We start from the raw sequence: 26,514 nt of genomic DNA, 5'->3' as shown, positions 1-26,514 counted from the left end.
TTCATAATGAATATTTCCTAAAGGAAGGTTTAAATATTTGTCAAAATAATTTTTTAAATAATATACCGGCAATCTGTAAATAAATTCCTCTAGCTAAATGTTTTGAAAACGTACGTACATGTCAATTTAAAATGACTATTGACGTTATACAGACTAATATACCTAATTGTTTAAGAATCCCCATTCGTAGCATGAAAACAAAAGGACAATTCTAACATGTCTGAAAAAAATTAACTCTCAAGATCACATAATCTGTTACTAAAAGGACAAGTTTAGCTTTTATCAAATATTTAAACCTATGACTAATAGGCCAAACCTGTAATTATAACGGACGCCACTGACGGTTGGCCGGCTAGAAATTGGACGATTCCATCATTAATAGACAGGAATAAGCAAATACTTAATAATCTTTAAAATGGCAGTTGCTTTAATTAATTGGGCACAACTTGGTTATCAATGTATAAAAAGGATCTCTCTATTCTGTGAGAGGGTATCTTCACCCTCCCAAGATAAATAAAAAAAAAAACACCCCACCCAATTCTTTTTTAATTATTTTTGTTAAAACTTAAATTTAGAATAGGGGATCACCTTCACCCTTCCCCTCCCCCCACCTAATTGACTCTTGAGGCTTCTAGTTTTATCATAAAAAAAAGTTTAGATATTAAATTTTAGTTTTAGATTATTATTTGCATTAATAGAGTTGGCGAAAATCAAGTATGGGTGAGGGGACAAACCAACAAGGACGATTATAGAGTAGGAAGAGCGTATACAATCAGAAAAGACACATTTGGAAACTATTGCAATGATCTTTTAAAGGTAAATTAACTATGAGTAACATTCTAAGAAGTTGCTAAATTTTGTTTCTCTAATGCAGTAAGTAGGATATTAGGATAAGGTATGTGTTATTTGATAAAATCTGACTCTACTTTTAGTTTTAAGTTTAATTTCTTATTTACGTTTCTATGGACAAGTATACTATGATATTTAGTCGAAAGTTAACCTTCCATCCCAGTTAACGAAATAACTTTTTTTACAGGGCAATGCTCGGGCCAGATCCAGCTACCTGGCAGTTGCCTCGATGCAGCAGGCCTTTCCAGAACTACTTGCCGACCTACCGCTGCCCAAGTACCTGAACAACTACGGGAAGCTTCACCTGGGTCCCTACATGTGGGTGGCGCTCAAAGACCATTATGAATTTTGTCATTTTGACCCAGATGATAATTTTCTGATAATGCTACAAGGTAGGTTTCATTTTTGAGTCATAAATAAGAAGAACATTTAAACTTAAAGATTGATAAAAGTATGTTTTATTTATGAGGGAGAGGATATTAAACTGTACACTACACTGGTGCCCAAACTTTTATACCTATAAGTGGAAGGTATCTTATTCGTTGGCTCACAGACTTTGTGCATTTAATTGAGCTTTGATTAACTAGTTCCGAATTCGTAGTGTCAAAAATTTTCAACAAATAATTTTCATCTATATTAGGGGTGGCTTAGATAATTTTGTTTTTATCATCCATTGTCATATCCCTGAGTAATATGCGAAATTAATGGCTGAACTGAATTGAAATTTAAGAATAATATTTATAGTAGCACTAAAACTTATTTTAGGTAGAAAACAAGTACGGTTGTTTGGAATAGACCTAGAGAGCTTGTATCCCAATCCTCTGGGTTCACATGGTAAAACTGTTCAAAGCAGGTAATGTTGTCTGTCTTATTTTTTATGCCTTTTGAGTTTTCACATCTTCAGAAAATAATCCCCAATGATACTACACAAAATAAGTAATAACCCTTTCTTTAGATTACAATTAGTTGTTGAAACGTTTGGACACTCAACCTAATGAACCAACTAATCACAATTTAATGAAAGTTCCAACGTTATTAAGCCAACGAATAAGAAAATGTTATTACACAACTTTGGGGACTAGTGTAATAAACATCCCAATGTCCCCTCCCTCCCTCCTAGTGCTTCCTTGTCATTTGTATGCCCATTAGGACCTCTAAAACATTTGGTTTTCAATAATGTATAGGGATGATAACCAACCATACCTAACCTATACTGCGTGCGTGGATCTCTCAAAAGTTCCCTTTCCATTCTTTTAAATTAACAAAAGTATTTTGATGTATCTAAAGGGATAAAACAACGACCGAAAAATAGATGTACATCCCCAAAGATGACACAAAATATTACCCCTTCTGTAGATTTAAATTAGTGGTTGAAATTAAAGAAAACTCAACTTATTTATTAACCAATCAAAATTAACTAATGTCCCCAAAGAGGCTAGCCAACTTATCATGAAACTTTGGGGACCAGTATAAAAAACAGCCAATTGCCCCCTCTCTCTCTGATTTTATTTTATTTCAGAGTTAATTGTGACCAACCCGACTTCAAGAAGTTCCCCAAGTTTTCCAATGCTGTATGTGAACATTGCATCCTTGAGCCCGGGGAAATGCTTTTCATCCCAGCTTTTTATTGGCATCAGGTACACACATACAAACACCTTAAAACACACTCACACACACAAGCAGTAACAACACACACACAAACACTAAAACACACTAACTCACACAAACATTAACAACGCACACACAAACACTAAAAACACACACACAAACACTAAAAATACACTAAATAGAAATAATAGATTATAATATTCTATCAATAATTTTTATTTACCAAGGATTATTTTTATTTTTCACAATTGGGGGCAGATTAATTTACCGTCCTTCAATTTTCAAGATTTATGTTTTTAGGTTACTGCTCTAGATACCGGAATTTCAGTCAACACATTTTATGGCGATCCAGGAATTTGTCCATTATATCATTTAATACCAAATTTCTTTTTTGGTGTTGTAAATTTTAAAAATTTGTCAATAAGCAAGGTACTTATTATGTCGTTATTGGGACAGCACAGTTTGACTTATAAAAAGATCATACGTTTTGAAAAGTCCCCCAATTGAACATTTGAGGGGTGTAAAAATTACAAGCATTTTATGTCTTTAAAAAAGTAAGCCATTAAAATTACTTTAAAAAACATGTTTCGATGATTATCTGTAGTAAGATTATGATAATTTATCGTTAACTAGCATATGGGACTCAGTATTGGAAGGGACAGAAAGGACTTGGGAAAAAAAGCTTAAAACCTTCTTAATACTTTAATCTGAAAATTAAATAGCCTAAAACAATCACTGGCCCTATGTGAAGCTTACCTAAAACAGATAACTCAATCGGTTCATTAGTTTTTTGAGATCTTAACCCTTACAGATCGGGGGGGGGGTCATATTGACCCCCCCCCTCTAGTTTTTTCAATGTCATTTTTTTTGTAGGTAAGATAGAGAGTTGTGACTTCATGACTTTTTAAGTTTAGTAATTATACGTCGGCAAGAGTTGATCTTATAAGGATAGCTGGTCTGTGTCGGTCGTGGTGTCCGGTCAAAGTCGGTTGGGTAGCAACAAAATTAAAAAAAAATTCTAAATAAATCTTAATTTCTACATTATGACTTTTGTGTATAAGGTAGAAACCTAAAATTTTTTTGGTGAATACTTAGATATCAATGACCTTATGAGAAAAGTGGTGTTATGACCGTTTGACCGCTCCCTGACCGACTTTATGACCGATTTTTGTCCGGCTTTTACTACAGACATATATCATGAATATCGTGGCTTCTATTACTTACAGCTAGAGACCTATAATTTTTTTTGGTAAATCCTTGAGCAACAATAAACAGATAAAAATAATAATTGGCGCCGCCAACCGCCGTTTTACCGCCGTAACCGCCGAAAATGGCGGTTTCCGTTATTTGCCGTTTTTCGGCGATGATCAGAAAAAGTAATTTTTTTGTTATAAAAAATAAAAGTTCGTCCTAAAATTTGGCCATCCTAGCAGCAAAATTGGCCGCTCTACAGCTGTTTTAAAATTTAGCGGCTGGCCGCTAAAAAGCGGCTAAGGAGCGGCCTGACTGCTATGACTAGAAAAAGTAATTTTCTCTAAAAATACACATGAACCACCAGAAAAAAATTTTACGTCTTTATCTGTAACAGAAGCCGAGATAGAGGGGGGGGTCAATATGACCCCCCCCCCCCCCCGATCTATTAAGGTGGGAATAGGGGCCCGATCTGTAAGGGTTAAGCTTCAGATAAAAACTTTAACCTCTTTATAAAAAAGGATTGAGCCAGTTAAGTTAAGATCTACCTAGAAATACTTTAAAAGAAACATTGGATGGAAGAGGGTGTGCTGAAAGGTTCACTTCTCGGATCCAATCTTATACATAATGGACTTAACCCTTAGGTGACGAAGCATTTATATCTAAAATGTTTAGCAAACCCTATTCAGAACATTTTCATTATTGGTTCTTAAATATAGTCGAGCAAAACAGAGAATACGAATCTTTTCAGAAAATTGTTTCTCGACTGCCTGAAGTTGTAAGGTAATATTTTTTTTAAATTCTTTTTTTTAGGATTTTTTGTGAAAAATGTGTAATTTGTAGTTGATTAAGTTATCATTTCAGAAAAAAAGGTTTCATTATTACTTTTTCGCACTGAAATGGTCGACACGCTGTAATGCTGTATTTGTAAAATGAACAGATTTCAAATCTTTTATCATGCTTTTTTAAACCTGCAAAAGTTTTTATGAAACTAATCTTGTTGAACGATACCTAGTAAAAAATATATATTGAGTTTGATTCTTCCTCAGTAATGTTACTGTATTTTTAATTTTTTTAGGCATTTTTTCTTGAAGCAATGGCACGAACAAATCTCTGAGGAAAATGTTAGTAAAGCTGTTGACCTTGTCATGAAACATTTAAACCTAACAGAACTACCAGAACCTATTCTGGGGTCAGGAAAATTCCCGCCAGTTATGAAGATTCGCGGATTGTTGCACCGTGATGGCACCAAAGGAAAGATAGCGGAGGATGATAAAGATAAACTTAATGGTGATCCTAATGATGGTGACTGTGATAATGTAAATGAAGTTGAAAAAGGCAGTTGTTGATCAATATGAAATGTTAATTTTTGGCTGTGATTATTTACTAATCTAACAAGAACTGTTTTGGCAAAAGCAGCGCAGCTATCAATGTCAAAGTAAGATTTTATATGAAAAAAGAATAGTGTTTTCCTTTACATATACTTAGTAAGAATTCACATTGTCAAAAAAGTCCAAAGAAGATAGCAAATGGGATAAGATAGAATATTTTACAATATATTCTTAACAATAGAGCAGCCGCGCTATTAAAATGGTCCATCAATTTTAATAGTAAAATTGTTATTTATTATTTTTTTTTATTAATGTTACAGAATTTAAAATGCAGGATTTGCCAACAGCTGTTCTCCAAGAACTAGATAGAGCTAATGAACTTGATTCTTTAAAATTGGCAGAAAAGTAAGAATATTTTATGGGTTAATACTGCAGAAGTGGCTACACCCTTAAACTTAAGTTTTGATGCTTTTTTCTGGATTTATTACACTAGTCCCCAAAGTTTTATGATATTTTTTTTTTATTTGTTGACTTCACAACTTTTGGGACTTTTATTGAAGTTTGATTGGTTGGTACTTTCAGTACAGTGTCCAAACATTTCAATCACTAATTGTAATCTACAGAAGGAGTATGTATATCAATTTATCGGCCATTGTTTTATCCCTTTATATCCCTGAGTTTATAGTACCTTTTTCTCCAAAAATATACCATCCTAACTAACTTTTTAAAAATCATTCAATACAAATTTTAGCTACTAAGGTATATTAAAAAATCAGATTTTATTATTTATATTTATCTCTATTTAGAATTAAGAAATAGGTACATTGGTAATATTTTCAATTATTTGCAATTAAAGGTTGCAAGTTGACGAACAAAAGATTGTAGGAGCAATCAAAAGCCTGGAAGCTCTTGGTGATGTCATTGAAACAAAAATTTACCAGGTAAAAGAAAATTAAAATAATATCTTATTGTTAGTTTCGGGGCTTATATTCTGCAAATTTAACCCTGCTAAGGAGGGGATAATCCTATTTTTTTTATATATGCAACACAAATGACTGTCATGTTTTCACAAAAACAGTATGATGACTATTTTGGTGGTGCTTTATTTATTGCTATTTATTGTAATACAAAAAGATTTTATTCTTGTAACTTATGTGTGAAATCAAACTTTTTATATGCTCCTAATGCATCTTCACTAGGTACCTAAAATTTTAGATTATTGGAATGTTGTAACTTGTAACCTTTAGATAACTATTTTCCAATTTTCACTAAATTCTTCTTACTCTTGCTATATAATCTAGGTAAAAAACTGGAAATTAACCGCTGAAGGTGAAGAGGTTGCCTCTGCTGGAAGCCATGAAGCCAGAGTTTTCAACCAGGTTCCTGCTGATGGAATCCCACAGGTACAAACAACTGATTTTTCTCACAAACAGCAGACAAACAGCTGATTTTTAATGTAACTAATTTTGTTTATACACCAAATGGTAGATTTAAATTTAATAGATGTTTTTAAACAAAATGATCTTCTTATTATCTATAGATAACTAATGTAGACTTTTTTGTGGGGGGGGGGGGCGGGATTTTGGGAGAGAACTTTAAATATGATAAAGATTATATCTTAGCCTGAGTTGATTAAGAAATGTGGACCTTGGGGGAAGGTTGGATTCAGCAAGGCAATGTCCGCTGGATGGATCAAGATTGATAAATCACAGGTATACAGTTATGTGTACACTATTTGTGAGGGACATGTTGAGTTTGAGTATTACACGTTAATTTTCTTCAAAGTAACTTGTTCACTTACAGATAAATGTTTTGTAATCAAATAGGTGGTTATCTGCTGAGGTTTAATTAACTACCTAAATATCCTAGATTTTGGAAAAACGAAAAAAAAAACACAGTTATGTGTACAATATATAACATTGACAAGAAAACACAAAATATTAAAAATTAAAAATTGGCAACAAAATTCAAAGCAGTAACGAACATTATTAAGAATCTTTTAATAAAAATAAAATCTCAGATGCACATACTAACATACCCCAAAAAAGAACAGCTGTTCTACTTTAGATAAATATTTATCTATCTATTTTAGGGTGCGCCTGTTGTACAAAGATTAATAGAATCTATTACCGATACTGTTATGGATCATATTGTTGCCATTAAGGAATATATATTGATCATATCTTCACAAATATAGGGGCACTTGTTGAGGGGAGGTTGATTTAGACAACCCAACTTTTTTAGATTTTAAAATAAGAAGTAAAAAAAAATATTTTTTGGGGGGACAGGGATTTCTTTTTGGAGGGTTCACCTCCATTATTAATTATAGTTATAAAAAAAATCTGGGGGGAGGTAATTTTTTTTCTAGAGTCGATTTCTCTTGGGAGGATTGTGGTACCCTCTCCCCCACCCCCAAATAGTTATAAATTATCCCAGGACCTATGAGAAGCTACTCTATAAAGAAGAACCATATCGGTTCGGTTCAGCGGTGAGCGAGATCATTCGGAACAGACACACACATACATCCTGTTACTTTACTATAAGGATAAACGGACAGACTATAAAAGAATATCCATTAATATATGTTGAACCATACAGAAAGGAGATGACAGCAGCATAGATGATAAAGTAAAAGCTGAATACAAGAAGAGAAAATTAGCCGAGGAAGTCCTGACAAAACATTATACACTGCAGAAAGGTCAGGGATAGAGTCACAAGTAAATATGTTAACAATTATCCGGTATCAGGCTTTGAAACCGATTATTGTCCACTTGTTAGAACCGGTTCTAAGCAATGGTCAAAACAATTTTCTCATATTGTAGAGTTTCGATTATAGACCGATTCTTACAGACAGGAAGGGTACTTAGTAATTGTTCTTCCAGTTTTCTTTTCAGGTAGGTAACTTTGGGTACCGGATAACCCCAATATGTTAGTGCACCGCAGGATATAGGCTCCTCGCAGGGATGTGACATAAAAAAACTTTCTCCTTCCCTCGTATATGAATAAATTTTAAGTAAAAGCACCGTTTTTTTTACTTATTTCTTTATCCTGCTTGCTAAAAGGAGCCAACTTCACGACCAAGATAGAGAAGGCGCCGACAGAGCTGACAGCTGATATGATTGCCACTGGCTCCTGGAAGACGACATCCCTGAAACCATATAATCTGGATGCTCTGGGCGTGGAAACAGGCGCTGGCTGTCTTCATCCACTTTTAAAGGTATATCTCAGGGATCTAAAAAGGATAGTACAGCGGCAGATAAATTTATGTATGCCAATGAATATATATAAAATTATCCCTTCTGTAGATTACAATTAGTCGTTGAAACGTTTGAACACTCAACTTAATTAACCAACCAATTAGAATTCACTAAAGTCCCCAAAGTTGCCAAGCCAACGAATAAGAAAACGTTATTATAAAACTTTGGGTACTAGTGTAATAAACAGACGAGGCCCCATTGTCCCCACTCTCTCTGTATAATGTATTGTATATTTATTATTCAGGTAAGAGCTGAATACCGTCAAATCTTCTTGGAGATGGGATTCTCGGAGATGACGACCAACAAGTTTGTGGAGAGCAGCTTCTGGAACTTTGATGCCCTATTCCAGCCCCAGCAACATCCTGCCAGGTACAGTTTACCCAGGAGAAAGGAAAACATAAATAACAATAGTACCCAAAGTTTTATACTAACCATTTTATGTCTCAAAATTTTTAATACTTTTATTGAATTTTAATTGGCTAATTATCAGGGAAAAGGGAATGTGATTCTGACAAAAACCATTCTAAATGAAAATTTCCCCACAACCCCCTCTCTTTTTTCCCCTTACCCACTTTCCTTCAGTTACATTAAAAAAAGTTTTACGCCAACAAAATTTTAAATTTTCAGAAATTTCCAAAGGAATTAACGGGCTAATTATAAGCTATTAGTAAATAAACATTTATACCAATAACATAAATCTACGGAAATTAACTTATTCACTTTCCTTATTTCAATCTAATTCAAAATAAAGGGGTTGCTTGTTTGCTCAACTAGGCCCTTTAAGGGTAACCGCCGAAATATGAAAACAAAACTATTTTAGAGATGCGCATGACACTTTCTTCATATCAGACCCGGCTACCTCCACCAACTTTCCATCCGACTACCTGGAGCGGGTTAAGAAGGTGCACAGCGAGGGAGGATTTGGTTCTCAGGGGTATGGCTATGACTGGAAGATTGACGAGGCCTCCAAAAATTTGCTCAGGTACGAACTTCTTCGCCCATAACCCGAGAACGTGGCTTAAAAGGTAGCGCATCCGCTCGTATTTGGGAAGGTGATAGGTTCGAAAATCGGCTTAACACTGCATCATAACTAAAAACGTTAAAAATGGTTCCTAATGATACTATGTCAGGTGTGCGACTTTAATAGTTAGAATAGGAGGGAATGCCTTGTCCCAAAATAGGCGCAACTCATTACCATACACATGATGATAATCTAAAATCACTAAAGAGTAAACAACCTGGATACCTATAGAGGACGGGATACACCAGCAGAGATGGAAAAAAAAACAGGTTTTTAAAAAAAAAAGAACAAACCAGTTTGTTTTTTTGGTTTAAACCGGTTTTTTTTGGATATTTTTTTGATAAAAACCAAGTTTTTTTTGTTTTTTTTTAATAATATCCAAATTATAGGCCTGCCCCCCCTCTTTTTTCACCCCCTCCCCCTTTTCTCAACCCCGAAACGGGGGGTGCCCAAATCTGCCCAAAAGGACCCGAAAAAGGGCAGCCCAAAACCGCCCACCCAAAAGCGCCCGCCCGATTTGACAACCCTGGCTGATACGGTAATTTAGGTTTTTGACAAAGTTTGTATAAATATTTTTTTTAAAAATCATTTAAACCATCCCACCTTGGTTTTTTGGTATTTTAAGCTTGTTTTTTTTTGGTTTAAACCACTTGATTTAATTTACGTGGTTTTTTTATGCCATCTCTGTACATCAGGAGGAGGTCTTATTATGGTGTATCTATGAGATATACTTTCCTACAAATAACCAATACTGGATAATTTATTAATTGGATCTTAAACCAGATTTTCATGGTCTCTAATAAAGTGCAACTTGCTGCGGTCTAAAATAACGATTCTCCCGTTAAAACCCCTTTACGACATCCCCTCCCCTCCTATATTATGAAAGAACTGACCAATTAACGAGTTCCATGTTAGCAAGCTAAATTGACGACAATTTTCCCCCTGTCATAATATCCACGTATATTCTACTCTACATCCATTCAGCCAACCCTTTAATTGCACAACCTTTGTCTGGAAGTCCTAACTGTGCATCATAAGGCAATGCGCCAGTTTTCTGGCCAAGAAATTTCCCCTACTCTCACTATTAGTGTCACACGTCAGAGACATAGCACTAAGCAGCAATTTTAAGTTTCCTTGTAAAATAACAATTTCCAACAGGTGTCGTCATTTACAAGATCTTTAATACATATCAGTGACAAAAAATGATATTTTTTGTTAAAATCATCTATTTTACTTAAGGACCCACACCACAGCCGTCAGCGCTAGAATGCTGTACGAAGTGGCCCAGAAGGACACGTTCGAGCCCGTCAAAATGTTCTCCATCGACCGTGTGTTCCGTAATGAGACTCTGGACGCCACCCACTTGGCCGAGTTCCATCAGATTGAAGGTGTTGTTGCCGACTATAATCTTACGCTGGGCCATTGTATTGGTGTCATCAATACTTTCTTCACTAAGCTGGGTATTGAAAAGTTAAGGTAAGCTGAAATTAACATTTTAAAATTATTTTTCCAAATAGTGTTCAATAAAAAAGTAACAGGATGATTGTCTATCTGTTTGTAACGAAGGATCTTGCTAACCGCTGAAAACTAATATGGTTCTCCTTTACAAAGAAGCTTCGCATAGTTTCAGGAAAGGTTTATAACTATTTTGGGAGAGGATTCCTACACCTTTCAAGAAAAATGGCCCTTAGAAAAATTATCCCTGCCCCCCCCCCCAAATTTTTTTTTCTTTTTTATATTGAAAAGGGGCAGGATCGCCCCCCCCCCCTCTTCCAACTCAAGGGGCGTATCCGCTATTATTTATTGAGTTGAGTGTTTTTATATTAAATATTGCTGATAAATAAGAACAAACATAACAACATCTATAAGTAGCGAAGCACAAAAGCTATCGAGTGAAGTTGGAGTGCAGTTTTAACTGTTTATAACGGGATGATAAAAAAAAATCATGAAACCTTTATATATGAATATATTCTAGTATGTCTTTTACTGCATGACCGATGTACCAACTAACCAAGTATATTATATAATGGGTTCTCATTGGTATAGGGAATCTTAACAACAAATTTCAGACCTCTATCTTAAATTGAAGCCAAGGAAATTAGACTTACCCAGAAATTTTCTACCGTCTTATGGATGTTGCCATTTATTTTATTATAGATTTAAGCCAGCCTACAATCCATATACTGAACCAAGTATGGAAATATTTTCCTATCATGAAGGTCTCCAAAAATGGGTAGAAATTGGCAACTCAGGTATTTACCTACATATTTTTGCTACTTAATCTGTCCTATTAATGAACATAATTGTCCTTGCTATAATGTAAAAGGGGGAGGGCGGGTGTTACACTTTTTGAAACCAAAACTCAAAGCCAAAGGAACTCAACTAAAAAAGAAGATTTTGAGTAGGCACTGTAATTTGGTATGGCAGTTGCTCTAAAGAGTTATAACGTGGAACTGTGAAAAACGGCGACAGAACCGCTGCTTTCGCCGAAAACGTCTTTTTCCGCCGAATTTAAAAGTGTCACACCAGCCATCCCCCTTTTAAACATTTTTGCAACAGATTAATCTCTAGTATCTCTTAATTTGCTCCTTTTGTCAATTTTTAGTTTTTTGATAATGAAATTTTCATAATTTTTTTTCTCGTATTCATTCGAATCCGGTGGATAGGAACCGGTTCTCATCCATACGAAAAAACTATGTCTAGCATCGTATTATATCCAGTTTTCTACGAATATAGAAATGTACAATCATAAAATTAAAACCAGTTTTTTTAGCCGGTGCCTTCGGCACCTCGGGGCTAAACAAACTAGTTTTAATCTTATAATTGTACATTCTATATCCGCGGAAAGCCGTTTATAATACAATGCGAGAAATAACTAATATTGCCTTTTATTTACATCCTGTTTGATTACGCGGCCTTAAAGTCCCATTCCACCAACAACCAACCTTTTGATTTCACGACCTTTGTCTGTGCATGGTAATAAGTTGCGCCCGATTTTAACCAATCAAAAATCCTTGATCTATTTAAACGTCTTTATTTATAACGCGCTGTTGGGCCGAGAATCGAACACACCACCATTCTAACTACGTAATATATTATTTATCCTGTAGGTATGTTCCGTCCAGAAATGTTGCTTCCCATGGGACTGCCGGAGGGAGTTAATTGTATTGGATTCGGCCTCTCACTGGAACGACCAACCATGATCAAATACAAAATTGATAACATTAGGAAAAGATACTTTTAGATATATTAAAGCAATTCAAGATATTTTAGGGACAAAAAATTGATTTTCATGTGTTTGTGTTTTACTTTAGGTTAGGTTATATTGGTTACAGGTTAGCCCGCAGTGTTAGGTCCCACCACAAGACTTACAGAACCCCCCTTTTTTTTCAATATATCAAAAAAATTAGAGTTTTTGCAGAGAGAGTGGGACATTGGGTTGTTTATCACACTAGTCCCCAAAGTTTATCGGTTAACATCTTTGGGTACTTGTACTGAATTTTGATTGGTTTGTTTATTAGGTAAGTTAGGTGTTAAAACATTTCAACCACTAATATTAATCAACAGAAGGTGTAATTTTGTGTGTCATCATTGGGGATGTACATCAATTTATCAGCCATTGTCTTATCCCTTTAGATCCCTGAGGTTTCTGTGCTCACTAGTCATTTTTAAAAGCGAAGCTTTTCTATAATTAGGGTCGGTCCGTCCGTCCGAGATAGATAGCTTTTTTTTCGTTAATTTAGACATGTTAGAATTGTCCTATCGAATTCAAACTTTGCATGGTCATTCCTGTAGTAGTTAAGTACGATTTAGAAAGTGTAGCAACTCTATAATCATTACCAGAATGTCCGTACGTCCATTTTAAACATGTTGATTTTTCTACTTTTTTAACAACTTATGTGATCTAATTATCCGTTTGATCTGATTTTTAGTATATAGATTCCTGGGACAACAAAGTAAAATATTATAACCGAAGCAACTCTATAATCAAGTCCTAAAAATGTAAGTATGTCCATAAACATTATCCTGTATCAAGCAGATTTTCAACAAATTTAATTACAAATTTTCTTTGACTCTTTTACTTTTATATTCTGATTTTTTAAAATTCTGATACTATACAAGTTTCCTTTGTTTCCGTGCTTCGCTTTTATGGATGTTGTCATCCTTGTTTAAGGAAAAGCACCGTCTAAATATCTTTTTTTCCGTGGCAGGGATCTTGTTGGACACAAAGTGAACCTGGACATGGTCAAGAGAAACCCGCTGTGTAGAATAGTCAAAGCTTGAATGTGATGCAATTAATTTTTCCAACTGGTGAAAACAATAACACAATAATAGTTATTTATCGCATCGTGTCATAAACAGCTTTCCGCGTATATAAAAATGTAAAATTGTAAGATTAATACCAGTTATGTTAGACCCGAGATGCCGGGCTAACCAAACTGGTTTTAATATTATGATTGTAAATTTTCGTTTTCGTAGAAAACTGGATATAACACGATACAATACATGATTTTTCAGTATGACTTAGAACCGGTTCTAATCGAGCGGATTTTAATCGGTTACGAAGCCATACTGGAATTATTGTTTTTAGATTATGCACTTTGTATTAGTGTGCATTCACTCCCGCATATTTTTACATCAGTAAAATTGTTTTTGTTGTAATAAATACCAGGGAGGGAGGCGACATTGGACTAAAAATTACACTGGTGCCCAAAGTTTTATAACAACGTTATTTTATTTGTTGTCTCAAAAACTGGTTACTTTTATAATTTTGGGTTCTGATGATTTGATAATATGCAGAAGTGCTGGAACAACCTTTATAATCACAAAAAAATGCTAATTTTTTTAATATGCCAAAAAGCATTTGTCTATTATTTTATTTACTATTTTTGTTATTTATGAAAAATATGTTAACTTTTACACATTTTGTTATTTTAGAAATGTAAAAACTTAGTTTTAAAATGTCAAAAACGTTATTAGGGCTATTATTGCCCATTTTCACAGAAGAAACAGAGGAGATATTTGACAATAATGAAGTTTTTAGAAATGAAGAGTTAGAGTCGACTCTGTTCTATGAAGAAAACCAGCTTTTTACAAGTCTTATTATAGGTATTTTCATTAAGTTTATTTTTAGCGCAGCTACCGTATATTAAATAGGAAATCAGGGGTGTATATTCTGCAAAATTGACCCTGCTAAAGGGGGGGAGGGATAAAAAAATTAAAAATGTGTGGTTGGGGGGAAAAATGTAAAAAATATGAGAACTGAAAAAAAAATTTTCCATTTTTCTCCCCTCCTTGGTGTAAAAAAACTAAAAAAAATATGCAATAGGGGGAATAAGATAAATAAAATTAAGAGTTCTGTATATATATTTTTCCATTTTTTCCACTTCCTTGCTGGAAAAAATCTGGAGGTGAAAAAAATAAATCTTGTGCAAGAACAGTCATACTCCCCTCTAATATAATCTTTCCTAACACAATTTTAAAATATTTATTGACAAGAAAATTATAAATGTTACTGTGCTAATAAATCAAATGAATCATTGATTTACTTATTCTTGTAACAGTTCTCTCAACCATTTATTCTTGTTTATTCTTGTTTTCAACCTAAAGATAGTTTATAGTTAACTAAATAGAAATGGGCTGTTTATTACACTAGTCTCCAAAGTTTTATGATGACGTTTTCTTATTCGTTGGCTTAACAACTTTGGGGACTTCAGTGAATTTGTATTGGTTGTTTCATTAAGTTGAGTGTTCAAACTTTTCAACCACAAATTTTTAATAGAAGGTGTAATTTTGTGTATCATCATTGGGGTTGTACATAAATTTATCGGCCATTGTCTTATCCCTTTAAATCCATGTCTTGTCTATTGTACCTAGGGCGGGATGTAACGCCCATGAGTACGAACCACCTGGTGATGCAGGCCGCTGTATCTGCCAGCTTCATGGGCAGGAAGGTTCTGGTCGTACTGCCAGGTGGAAAATGGAACAGATGGCCGGCAGGTAAATTTCTTGTTTATTTTATTTTTTTACAATGGTTTCATGTATAGGAATGAGATGCATCCAGGAATATCAAGAAATATGCAAGTTAACTTAGTAGATGGAGAATATCATTCGAATACTGATAATACTACTGATGATTGTTTATATTTATATGTATTTATTAATTTTATGTTCAATAAAATTACTCATAAATGTTTTAATGATTCTTATTTGCTTTTCTTTATTTGACTTAATTGATATGCTTTTAATTGGTTTTATAATTCCAGACTTTTAGTAGTGAATTGTCTGTGGTTTAATTAATAATTTGCTAATGATTTATATTGTGTTTCATATAGCCAAAATGACTAGTTAGCAGTTGATAATAAGGTGCTTGGATAAAGACATTGCCTAGGTACTATTTATGTTACTATCAGTAGTAACAGAGCATAAAAGTTTAAATTTTTAAAAATCTATTCAATAAAAAGAATTTTTTTTACAAAAATTAAGCCGATCTACGGGACTCTGCATAGTAACATAAACACCCTAGTAGCCTTAAAATCAACCTAAGCTAGTTATTAAGGGTTAAGCCGAAAAATTTTATTTCTTAAAAACAAATAAAAAGTTTAGGTGGAGAACAGAACACAAGAGATTTTTACTAAGAGCCTGAAAAGGTGTTTAGGTATAATAAACCTACATATAATAATTAGGTGCCAAGAGCTATAAGTAGTGTAGCAATAACAGCCAAGTTTAATTTTCTTTAAAGAAGAAGATTTAAAAAGGTGAATTGTAAGTAAAACAGTAATACCGTCCACTATAAAGAGTGGAGACTTAGTAAAGATTGGAGCAAATTATTAGAGCCTGAAATAAGGTGTGTATGTATAAACCACAGACAGAGCAAAAATGACGGACACAGCCAGTTGTAAGATTGGAGCGGACCCGCCGGATTTAAATAATTTTCAAAGTTATGAAGATTATAAGAATAATGTTCTTTTATGGAAGGGGTTTTCGGATTATAAGCCCGAAAAGATGGGGGCAATGTTAGCATATGCCCTACCTAATGAATCGATAACATTTGGTTCATTTATACAAAAAGATCTGTTTAGCGTGCACCCTGTAACAACTTTATTAGGTGATCCTAATGCCGTTGATGTAGTTATCAAATTCTTAGATAACCTTATAGGTAAGGAAGAAAGGATAGACGAAATTGAAGCTTTCGAGAAAATTTGGTCCTTTAGAAGGTCAACAGATCAAACAATACCTGAATACCTTAAAGAGCATGAAAGGTACTACAATAAATGCAAACAAGTAGGTATAACATTTACCGATACATGTAGCGCGTTCATTGTCATGTTAGGGGCGAAGCTAAGCAATGTGCAAGCGGAGCTAATAAAGGGTATAATAAACATAGAAAAAGAAGCCAAAACTTCGACTATGTACACGGCCGTTAAACGAAAAATGAAGGAAATGTTATCCGACAGCTTGGGTAATATTGTAAATCCTGACGGCCAAAACTCAGCCGCCGAAGCATTTGCGGCGGAACATCAGGAAATATACGCGGCTTGGCAAAAGAATAATTCCTATAAAAAGAATTATACTTCTAATTATAACAATAATAGAAAGTCGTCGTCCAATAACGGATCGAATGGCGCCCGTTCTGTTCCCTATAAATCGGAGGACAGGGATGCCAACAACATGAACCCGATAAACCCTACTACAGGTAAACCTTTCAAATGTAATAGATGTGGATCATTTAGACATTTTGCGAGAGAATGCACCTATAAAAACGGAGCAAGTAACTCAAATAACCAAAACCGCAAAAAGGGTAAAATCTATTTAATCCAAACTAACAACTCAGATGAAGAAGAAGCACTTCTAGCACAGTTTGAAAAGACTGAGATAAAAGAGGAAAATTCTGAGGAAAAGGTAGAAAATCAGGTAGAAAAGGTATTTTTCACCACAAACAAGGAAGAACTTAGTAAGTTCACGGCGGAATCCATAAACTGTGCTGCACTTGATTCGTGCTGCACATCCTCCGTTTCTGGAGATAAATGGATGAAAATTTTTCTGTCGTCAGTTCCTAGTGGGCTTCAGGACAAAATAAAGGGTCCATATAAAAGCAGAAAAACATTCCAATTCGGAAATCAAGGGATATTACCAACGCAAAAGGCGTACACTATTCCTATCACAGTTGCAGGCAACTTACACCTTATAGAGGTGGACGTGATCGATTCTGACATTCCTTTGCTGATGTCTAAATCTCACATGAGACAACTTGGTATTACATTGAATATGGCTAATGATACAGCCTCAATCAATGGGAAACCTATAAGAGTTGACACAACCTCAGCTGGTCACTTCATACTCAACCTATTTGGTGATAATGAACACCAAGATACCATGCTTATGCAAGAGATATTTGCAATAAACATGCTAGAAGAGGATGAAAGTGTGCAAAACAGGATGCTCATAAAATTGCATAAGCAATTTGGGCACCGACCTAAAAGGGTTTTCATTGATTTGCTTAAATCTGCAGAACAATGGGATCCTAAATTTGGAAAAATGATTGACAAAATCATTGATGGATGCGAAGGATGCATACTTCGTAAACGCAGTCCGGATAAACCAGCAGTAGCCCTTCCCATGGCTAAAGACTTTAATCACATTTTATCAATGGATTTGAAGAAATGGGATAACAAGAATTATATCTTATATTTTGTAGACTTGTTCACACGTTACACCGTTGGAGTTGTAATTACTGACAAGAAACCAGAAACTATAGTTGAAGCACTATTCAATAACTGGATAAGATATTTCACTGCCCCTGACATGATACTTACCGATAATGGAGGTGAATTTGTCAATGAGGCAATGAAAGAATCATGTAGTGTACTGAATATCTATCACGCTACCACTGCTGCGTATTCACCGTGGCAAAACGGTACATGTGAAAAGAATCATGCACTATGTGACTGCGTTTGTGCATCATTACGAAGAGACTATCCAAAAATGTCTTTAGAGCAGGCTGTAGCTTGGTCATGTGCAGTGAAAAACTCTCTGACAAGTGTCTATGGATATTCATCGTTTGAACTTACTTTTGGTAGAGCACCAAGATTGCCAAATATTATGAATAATCCCATCCCTGCTTCACAAGTTGAACCAAAAAGTGAGGCATTGATCAGAAATATCAAGGCTATTCACAATAGTAGGGAAGCATTTGCTAAGGCAGAAAAGTGTGAGAAGCTAAAGCTGGCCTTAAACATGAAAATGAGAGCAGCAAACAGGGATTACAATCCTGGAGATCTTGTATACTACAAGCGAGACAAGGATGATAAGTGGCTAGGTCCTGCTAAAGTAATTTTTCATAGAGTAGTCACTTCAACATTGGCAGCTGAAGCCATAAGTCTGACAAGAGGTTTGGATGCGGCAGTCGCATTTAAGTGGACTTTACAACAACTATTAGGAGAAGAAGGTAACATACCAGTGAGAGCTATCATAGATAATAAAGATACCTATGACAGTGTTCACTCCACTACTGATGTAGGTGAGCGTAAGCTACGTCGTGAGATAGGAGTAGTTAAGCAAATGCTACAGAATGGAGACTTGGAGCAACTAATTTGGGTGAGAGGACCATACCAATTAGCTGATGTTCTCACAAAGCTCGGGGCCAATGGAGAATCTCTCATGCAAGTCATGCAGGAGGGTAGGATTCCTAAGGTTATCCTAGATGAAGTCAAGAGATCTTAAATTGATCAAATCTATTGTACATAATTAGTTTTTAAGAATGTGTATAGAAATATGTTTAAAACAATCAATAATATAATGTGTGTTTTTATTTTTAAATGATAAATAATAATTCTCATTTAACCACCGAGCGTATGGTGACAACTTTCACTAAAGCAAAAGTTATAACGTAGAATTAGCGTTGATTCAAGTGACTTTGTCTTGACGACCCTGATTATATTGTTGCGGCATTTGCGCACTAACAAGAAAGAAAACGTATTACAGTGTACACTGACAATTTTATCAAAGAAAAATTAAATATTCTAGTGATAAAAATGCGTATTAAACAGGATAAGTTTACTTTTTGATTATTTTTGGCAATTTTAAGCATTACAGTTTTACTTCTACTCGTTCCAACACTAAAGAGTTTTAGAACAATTGCTAAGGTAACAATATTTAATATTGTTTTTGAGTGTTAACTTAAAACTTTCATTCAATTCTTAAAAGAGATGCTTAAAAATTTTCAAAGTAAACTTTACCTATTTTATCAAATATATTTTAGTGAATTATTTTTTTAAAGTTAATTTTCACCAATAGTATTTTAATAATATGAATAATGGTATCTAATGTCTTAATTTGTTAATGTTTGCGTATCGAGTCATATGCTGGTACAGTTTTTATATTTTTTTAAACTTAAAAACCTACCTTACACAAATTTTTTGTCGTAAATCGTTTTTTTTTGTTTACATCCTTTGGATGATATACAGTTTCTTTTTGAGTCTTATCCTTAAATTAGGCATTGGTTTCTCATAAAGACTGAAACTCCTTAACTCATTTCAATTTCTGTATATAAAGATTGCGATATTTTACTTAGTTCCGTAGCTAAACATTCACTTTAAAGCAAGTGTTAAAACAATCATAAAGTCATGTTTCTTTTTGTTTAGCATGGACGCTTCCAACATGATGGAGATTGCCGTGTCGGAGGTGCAAGGACCAAAGGTGACCCCACTTGTGCCAGGGACGAAGCACTATATAGTCTCTGAGATCGAGCAGCCGTTCGGCTGGGAGGAGAAGATCAAGTGGATTACGTGTGCCGACCAGATCAACACTGAATTGGTGTACACCGTGTGCCAGTTTATGTCCAGGCCTGAGCCACACCGCATTACCATTGCGGCGGTCGGACAATTCGTGGGCGTGATGGATAGGAAGGACATCTTCAAGCTCATTGAGGAGCTCCTGGAGACCGTCAACGGCACCAAGCATCAATTGGGATTCACAACTGTGAGGTATACACCTGCGTCTTTTATGTACTGGTCCCTAGTTAGTGAAATCAACAAATTTCTGTGGGAGAAGGCAAGTCAGCATGGTTTTCCCATCCTCAACCTTCACCGAAGCTTTCAAGTTAAGCAAGGACAGAAATGGGCTGTTGCTCCCCGTTGTTTTGAAGAGTTTGTTGATGGAGTTGGCTTCGGCAGCACTTTAAGCCCCATTGGATTGGAGAGGTACCAGAGTCGGCTGATTAAGTTTCATGCTGCTGCCTATGATGTTGAGACTGCGTGTACACAGAAGTTCTGTGACACTGAGCCGATTCCACTTGCTGACACTTACACCTATGTTGAGAACGAGGCGACAAGGGAGTTATTGGTGTCCCTTGGCTTTACGTTGAAGGAGAGGCCGGTGGTAAAGCCTAAAAAGAACAAGAAGAAGGGTAAGGAGTTGTCTGTTCAGTCTAGTGTTCCAGCGGCTGTTGCTGGTACTTCTGCGGCTCCTGCTGTTGATGGATGTCGTGCTGTCAAGCGTCCAAAGCTTGATGGTTTTGTTAACCGTGGACGTGGCCGTGCGCGTGTTAAGGGTCCTGCTGAGTTTGAGACTATGCCTGTTCTCAAGGGTACTCTGGCAGATATGCTGATCCAAATCCATGACCTCCGTGAGGATTTGAAGGAGGCGAGGTCTGATGCTGACAGGTACAGAAAGAAGAGGGATTCTTTGGAGCGGGATCTTAAGATCAGTGAAAGGGAGGTTCGTGCGTCGGATTTCCGTTGTGCTGAGTATGACAGATGGATTGCTAGGAGATCTGAAGAGCATCACCAAGAATGCGAGGATTGGAGGCAGGTACGGGCGGAGCTTCGTCTTGAGGTGGCTGATCTCAAGGATGATCTTGAGGCTGAACGTGAGCGTGTCCATGTGCTGGAGGGTAAGCTGTCTGTGTATGAGGCGGTTGCCAAGAAGCCTAGGAAGACAAGGGGTGCATCCAGGTCTTCTGATTAGTGTTTGGTTTTCTTGTCTTTTCCACAAAGAAGAAAGAAAACAAGAAGATGTATTCAATATCACATAATATGTTTATATGTGTTTTATTCTTATTAATTTATTTATGTTTGTTTCAGTTTGATGTACTGATAATACTACTGATGATTGTTTATATTTATATGTATTTATTAATTTTATGTTCAATAAAATTACTCATAAATGTTTTAATGATTCTTATTTGCTTTTCTTTATTTGACTTAATTGATATGCTTTTAATTGGTTTTATAATTCCAGACTTTTAGTAGTGAATTGTCTGTGGTTTAATTAATAATTTGCTAATGATTTATATTGTGTTTCATATAGCCAAAATGACTAGTTAGCAGTTGATAATAAGGTGCTTGGATAAAGACATTGCCTAGGTACTATTTATGTTACTATCACGAACCACCTGGTGATGCAGGCCGCTGTATCTGCCAGCTTCATGGGCAGGAAGGTTCTGGTCGTACTGCCAGGTGGAAAATGGAACAGATGGCCGGCAGGTAAATTTCTTGTTTATTTTATTTTTTTACAATGGTTTCATGTATAGGAATGAGATGCATCCAGGAATATCAAGAAATATGCAAGTTAACTTAGTAGATGGAGAATATCATTCGAATTCTGAAAACGAAAACGAAGTAGCGGGTTTCGTCGTATTTTCACAGTTGCTTTTCTCTTATTTCTAGCCCCTGCGGGGGGCTCTAAACCTGCGGGACAATCATTAACATTTACGTACCCTAAAATAACATATCAAAAGCTACTGTGATTATGTGACAAAACCCGCTATTTCGTTTTCTTTTCATGGTCCAATTAAACTAACGCTTTGTTTATTCGCACGGTAAACTTGAAATATCTATCTACATTACATTAGATAAAAAAATGCACAACATTACAGGTTTGTTCCCTTTTCCACGTGACTTTTTGTTTAAGGTTTTCATCTGATGCCAGAAAATACTCCACAGATAGCCAAGGGCATGCAGTTTCTCTACCCTACAAATCTTCAGGAAACATTAATGTAATAGGCATAAATTACTTACAATTACGTTTTAAATTTTAAAACTAAGGGGGGGGGGGGTTAATGCAACCATCTCGTAATCAATGATTAAATGGCACTTAGAATTCGAATTTCGATCTGAAATTTTTCATGAGTAATCCTTGGTAGGTCTATTTTCTCTAAATCGAACAAAAAGTTGGAAAAGTAACGGCTGGCGGCTAATCCGTTTAGCCCTGTTTTGCCTATTTTTAGGGCAAATTCATCATCAATTACGTAGGAATCAACTTTTTAAAACATATTTTTGGTTTGATTCATGTTAAATGATAGCAATAACCATTTTTTTAAATTTCTAGTACCAACAGCTACCGGCTAGAACCAGGGAGTAAGGGAGGGGACAATGGATCGAATATTCAATTTTTAGGAGTCTCGGACTTTGGGGACTGGCTTAAAGGGAATGTGCAACAATTTAGCAGTTTCTGACTGAGTTTGGAGACTTGCGCATAGAATGCCGCTACTCGTTATGTATGTTTTGAATATTGCAGACGGGGAGAAGGGATAAGGGAAGTGGGGGGAAGGGAAATAAACACTCGTTGTGTTAGTTTGGAATGTAGCAGACGGGGAGAAGGGAGAAGGGAGGTTGGGGAAAGGGGCAAGGGAAATAAACAGAATAAAAAGGGGCAGTCATATTCTTGCTAGGAGCTGGCCGGGTCCAATAATCTTTTAATATAAAAATCACACCAAAAAAACTCAATATATTTCATCAAAAACAAGTTGTGATTTCACTTTACATGACTCTATGGAAATCTATTACTCAATTAACAATCCCTTTATAATTTCCTACAAATTCATTGGATTAAACTGGATTTCATGCCCTTTCTTTGATAACTCTTATATTGAATTAATTGCCCATTGTCCCCTCCCTTACTCCCTGGGCTAGAACCGTTTAATAAGGTTTTTGAGCGACAAAAAGTATTATGTAGAGATAGGTTTCGTGACTAATATGCTCTAAAGATTGGCAAAAATTGGCAAAACAACTGTGCCGATAACCGTTACTTTTCCAACTCTTTGTTCGATTTAGGGAAAATAGACCTACCAAGAATTATTCAAGCAAAATTTCAGATCGAAATTCGAATTATAAGTGCCATTTAATCACTGATTACGAGATGGTTGCATTACCCCCCCCCCCCTTACTTTCTCTAAATACCCAACAAAAGATAGGCAAAGCGTCAGTTTCCTACAAGTGACTAGTCGAGCATAACCGGCCCTCCGACCCCCCCCCCCCCCCAAAAAAAAAAAAAAAACCTAATTTTGAAATAAATTGAAAAAAAAACACTTTAGGTAAAGTACTGGGTAGCCCCGCAAGGTTATGGCACCGCAGATTTATACTTAACTTTAGAGATATTGAGATTAATATACGCAAAAAACTATTATCATTTTATTTTCAATTTTTCATAATAAGCAGTAAGCACCTATCAATTTAATTTGTGTCTAAAGAAACAGCAACACTATTTTAAAACCAAATTTTTAAAAAATAACCTAATGTATGTCATATTTGCCTCTCTGTCATTATAGTAAATTTTCAGGGAAGGGTAGATTTTAGGATATTTTGTCTGGAGTACAAAAACTTTTCGCAGAGAAATTGCCCAACGTAAAAAAGGGGGGAGGCGGATGTGCCACTTTTTGAAACCAAAACTAAAAGTCAAAGGAACTAAAAAAAGAGTTACAGGTCTGAGATTTTGCATGGCAGTTGCTTTATAGGGTTACAATATGGAACAGTGAAGAAACGGCGGCGCAACAGCCGAAAACCGCCGAGAAATTGCAAAAAAAATTCGGCGGGAAACGGCGGTTTTCGGCGGTTGCGCCGCCGTTTCTTCACAGTTCCATATTGTACCCCTTTAAAGCAACTGCCATGCAAAATCTCGGACCTGTAACTCTTTTTTTAGTTGAGTTCCTTTGTTGAGTTTTAGTTTTGGTTTCAAAAAGTGGCACATCCGCCTCCCCCCTTTCCTCCTTGCCCTTAAAAAGAATGTTTGTTGATTAGGCCAAACCGGTTATTTAACAAAAACTGGACAATAATAATACAAGCAAAATACTCAATTATAAGACTTTGCATTAATGATGATTGTATAAAGGAGTTACTAGATTATGGTTCTGATAGTCTTGAAATAGAAGATGTTCCTGATACTATTATTATCCAAGGAATTGAGCTGCTCATCAATAGATATCAGGATTGTTATTTTACCTCTTATGATAAGCGAAGATCTTTTGTTGAAAATTCTCCAGACCAAAGACAATCTGCTCTATATTTCTCTTTTTACATAGGTCTGTCTTTTATGCTCTGGATAAATGTTATTTTCTTAGTTGTTATTGATGATGATTTTTTTTAGTGAAGATTCTTCACACCTTTTTTTTGTCTGTCTGTCCATATATTACGTTGTGGTTGAGAAGTGAATAACTTCTGCATTGTGCATCAACTCTTAACTAAAAGAATTGTATGTCTATCTATAGTTGAGCTATTTTACTTAGGGTTATGATTCGATATATGCCCTGAATGATGACCCAAAAGAAAGCTTAAATAGCACCTTTCAAAAATAAGAATTAAATATTTTGTTTCTGCCTCCCCTTTTTGGGAGGGGACATTGGACTGTAAGTTACACTAGTACCAAAAGTTTAATAACAACGTTATCTTGTTGGATGGCATAACACTATCACCCAAAGTTTTATAATGTTACCTTGTTGGCATAAAAACTTTGAAAATTTTCTAATTTTGATTGGTTGTTTCAGAACAAAAACTGTCCAAACTTTTCAACCAATAATTTTAATCAAAAGAAGTAGGTAGTAATTTTGATTATCATCATTAGGGCAGTTAATCAATTTATCATCCATTGTCTTATGCCCTAAATTCGCTGTTTTCTCTGATTTTTTTTGCAAAGGTAAATAACAATTGTTATTAACAGGAGCCAAATGAAGCGCGAGCATCCATCAAGTACAAACTATTAAAAGTCTTGGCAGTATTATCTGGCCTAATGGCACAAAAGTATTCCACCCCAAATACTAATGAATGCAATGTCGACATGATGAATTTAAAGAATGAAAATAGTAACATTGAACTAGTATCTAGCACTGAGAGTATTTTTTCAAACGATGATAATGATTCTAATGCTGATGACAAACAAGAAAATACAGTGGCAAGTCTTGATAGAATTGATGAAAAATCTATAAATGAATCTGCTGAAACAAGCAACTTGAATGTAGTATCTAGTCTCAATGATATAACTTCTGAAGAATCTGATGAAAGCACAATTGTTTTAAATGAAACTAATAATGAAGACACCAACCAAGATAGAGACAACCGAAACACATGGGATCCTAAAGTTGACAAGGAACATGAAGATGATGTAGAAAATGATTTAAACCAGGATGAAAATGAAATTGAGATCTTCAAAAATGAAACTTCAATAAATAAGGCATTACTAGAATATAAAAGAAATGAAGATCATGCAAAACCTGAAAATGGAAGTGAAACAAATGGAGAAAACGATTCTGAAAATGATAACCATCAATCAACTGAAAATGCTTCCATAGACTTAGAAGTTATTACAGAAGATACAACTGCAAAAACTGTTGAAGAACTCGACAATATTGCTCAACTTGATGGAAATGAATCTATTTGCAATGAAAATACTATTGAAGACACTGCAGCAATAAAAATTGATAAACATAAGTATGAAATTATTGATGATCAAATGAAAGATACTCAAGCAGTCAATGATGTTGAAGATTCCACACCAGTAGGAGATGATTCCAATATGCTTGATGTACCAGAACATGAGGGAACCATTGTTGAAGAACTTAGGGGTGACATTACTTTAGTTAATGAAGATTTATCATATAATGAAGATATATCTATGGAAGTTGAAGAAAAATCTGAAAGAGATGCTGAATTGGTCATTTTTGGGCAGCTTCCAAATCTTTTTGATGATCCCACCTTGATAAATCAGTATTTCAATGAAGTCTGGCGGCTGAAAGCCAAGAAAAATGTTGATTTTGAACTAGATCTTGTTTCGTCAAGCCATGGGTTGAATATTAAATACAATTTAACTTGTGATTCTTACTATCTTCAGAAAGTTTCTGTAAAGGAAAAATAAAGGGAGTAGACTCAATTTAACACTTTTTGGTGGATACTTCTGGAAAGCTTTACTTATTACCTTTATAGTCTTAGACACAATTTTATTAATAAATTGATTGTTATATTCCTGACATCTAATACTTTGGCTGTGA

At 35.2% G+C, this 26,514-nt stretch overlaps 4 protein-coding genes across 4 annotated transcripts; all 4 read left to right on the top strand.

Annotated features, from left to right (window-relative positions):
- The first annotated feature begins 705 nt into the window (after positions 1-705).
- On the top strand, positions 706-5,308 carry LOC145319766 (tRNA wybutosine-synthesizing protein 5-like). Its single transcript, XM_080162101.1, has 7 exons — positions 706-816; positions 1,037-1,245; positions 1,619-1,702; positions 2,369-2,486; positions 2,758-2,811; positions 4,295-4,431; positions 4,727-5,308. The coding sequence occupies exons 2-7, from the start codon at positions 1,079-1,081 to the stop codon at positions 4,995-4,997; spliced, it is 831 nt and encodes a 276-aa protein (XP_080018227.1). The 5' UTR covers positions 706-816; positions 1,037-1,078; the 3' UTR covers positions 4,998-5,308.
- On the top strand, positions 5,232-14,177 carry alpha-PheRS (phenylalanine--tRNA ligase alpha subunit). Its single transcript, XM_080162103.1, has 13 exons — positions 5,232-5,384; positions 5,836-5,920; positions 6,281-6,382; positions 6,602-6,691; positions 7,072-7,131; positions 7,578-7,677; positions 8,042-8,196; positions 8,481-8,605; positions 9,057-9,218; positions 10,497-10,733; positions 11,415-11,509; positions 12,368-12,486; positions 13,470-14,177. Exons 1-13 carry the CDS (start codon positions 5,308-5,310, stop codon positions 13,539-13,541), a joined length of 1,479 nt encoding a protein of 492 aa, XP_080018229.1. The 5' UTR covers positions 5,232-5,307; the 3' UTR covers positions 13,542-14,177.
- A 5,189-nt stretch (positions 14,178-19,366) lies between these two features.
- LOC145319765 (uncharacterized) lies at positions 19,367-21,232 on the top strand. The gene is made up of 2 exons (XM_080162100.1): positions 19,367-19,402; positions 19,901-21,232. The coding sequence occupies exon 2, from the start codon at positions 19,902-19,904 to the stop codon at positions 21,222-21,224; it is 1,323 nt and encodes a 440-aa protein (XP_080018226.1). The 5' UTR covers positions 19,367-19,402; position 19,901; the 3' UTR covers positions 21,225-21,232.
- A 394-nt stretch (positions 21,233-21,626) lies between these two features.
- LOC145319764 (uncharacterized) lies at positions 21,627-26,381 on the top strand. The gene is made up of 4 exons (XM_080162099.1): positions 21,627-21,742; positions 22,170-22,245; positions 24,368-24,463; positions 25,193-26,381. Exons 1-4 carry the CDS (start codon positions 21,658-21,660, stop codon positions 26,379-26,381), a joined length of 1,446 nt encoding a protein of 481 aa, XP_080018225.1. The 5' UTR covers positions 21,627-21,657.
- Positions 26,382-26,514: the final 133 nt, after the last annotated feature.

Source organism: Acartia tonsa, chromosome 5 (genome assembly GCF_053477335.1).
Source record: "Acartia tonsa isolate MP-2025a chromosome 5, ASM5347733v1, whole genome shotgun sequence".
Lineage (NCBI taxonomy): Eukaryota > Metazoa > Arthropoda > Copepoda > Calanoida > Acartiidae > Acartia > Acartia tonsa.
Note: the sequence above shows the minus strand (reverse complement) of the source record. Positions and strands in the feature narration are given on the sequence as shown.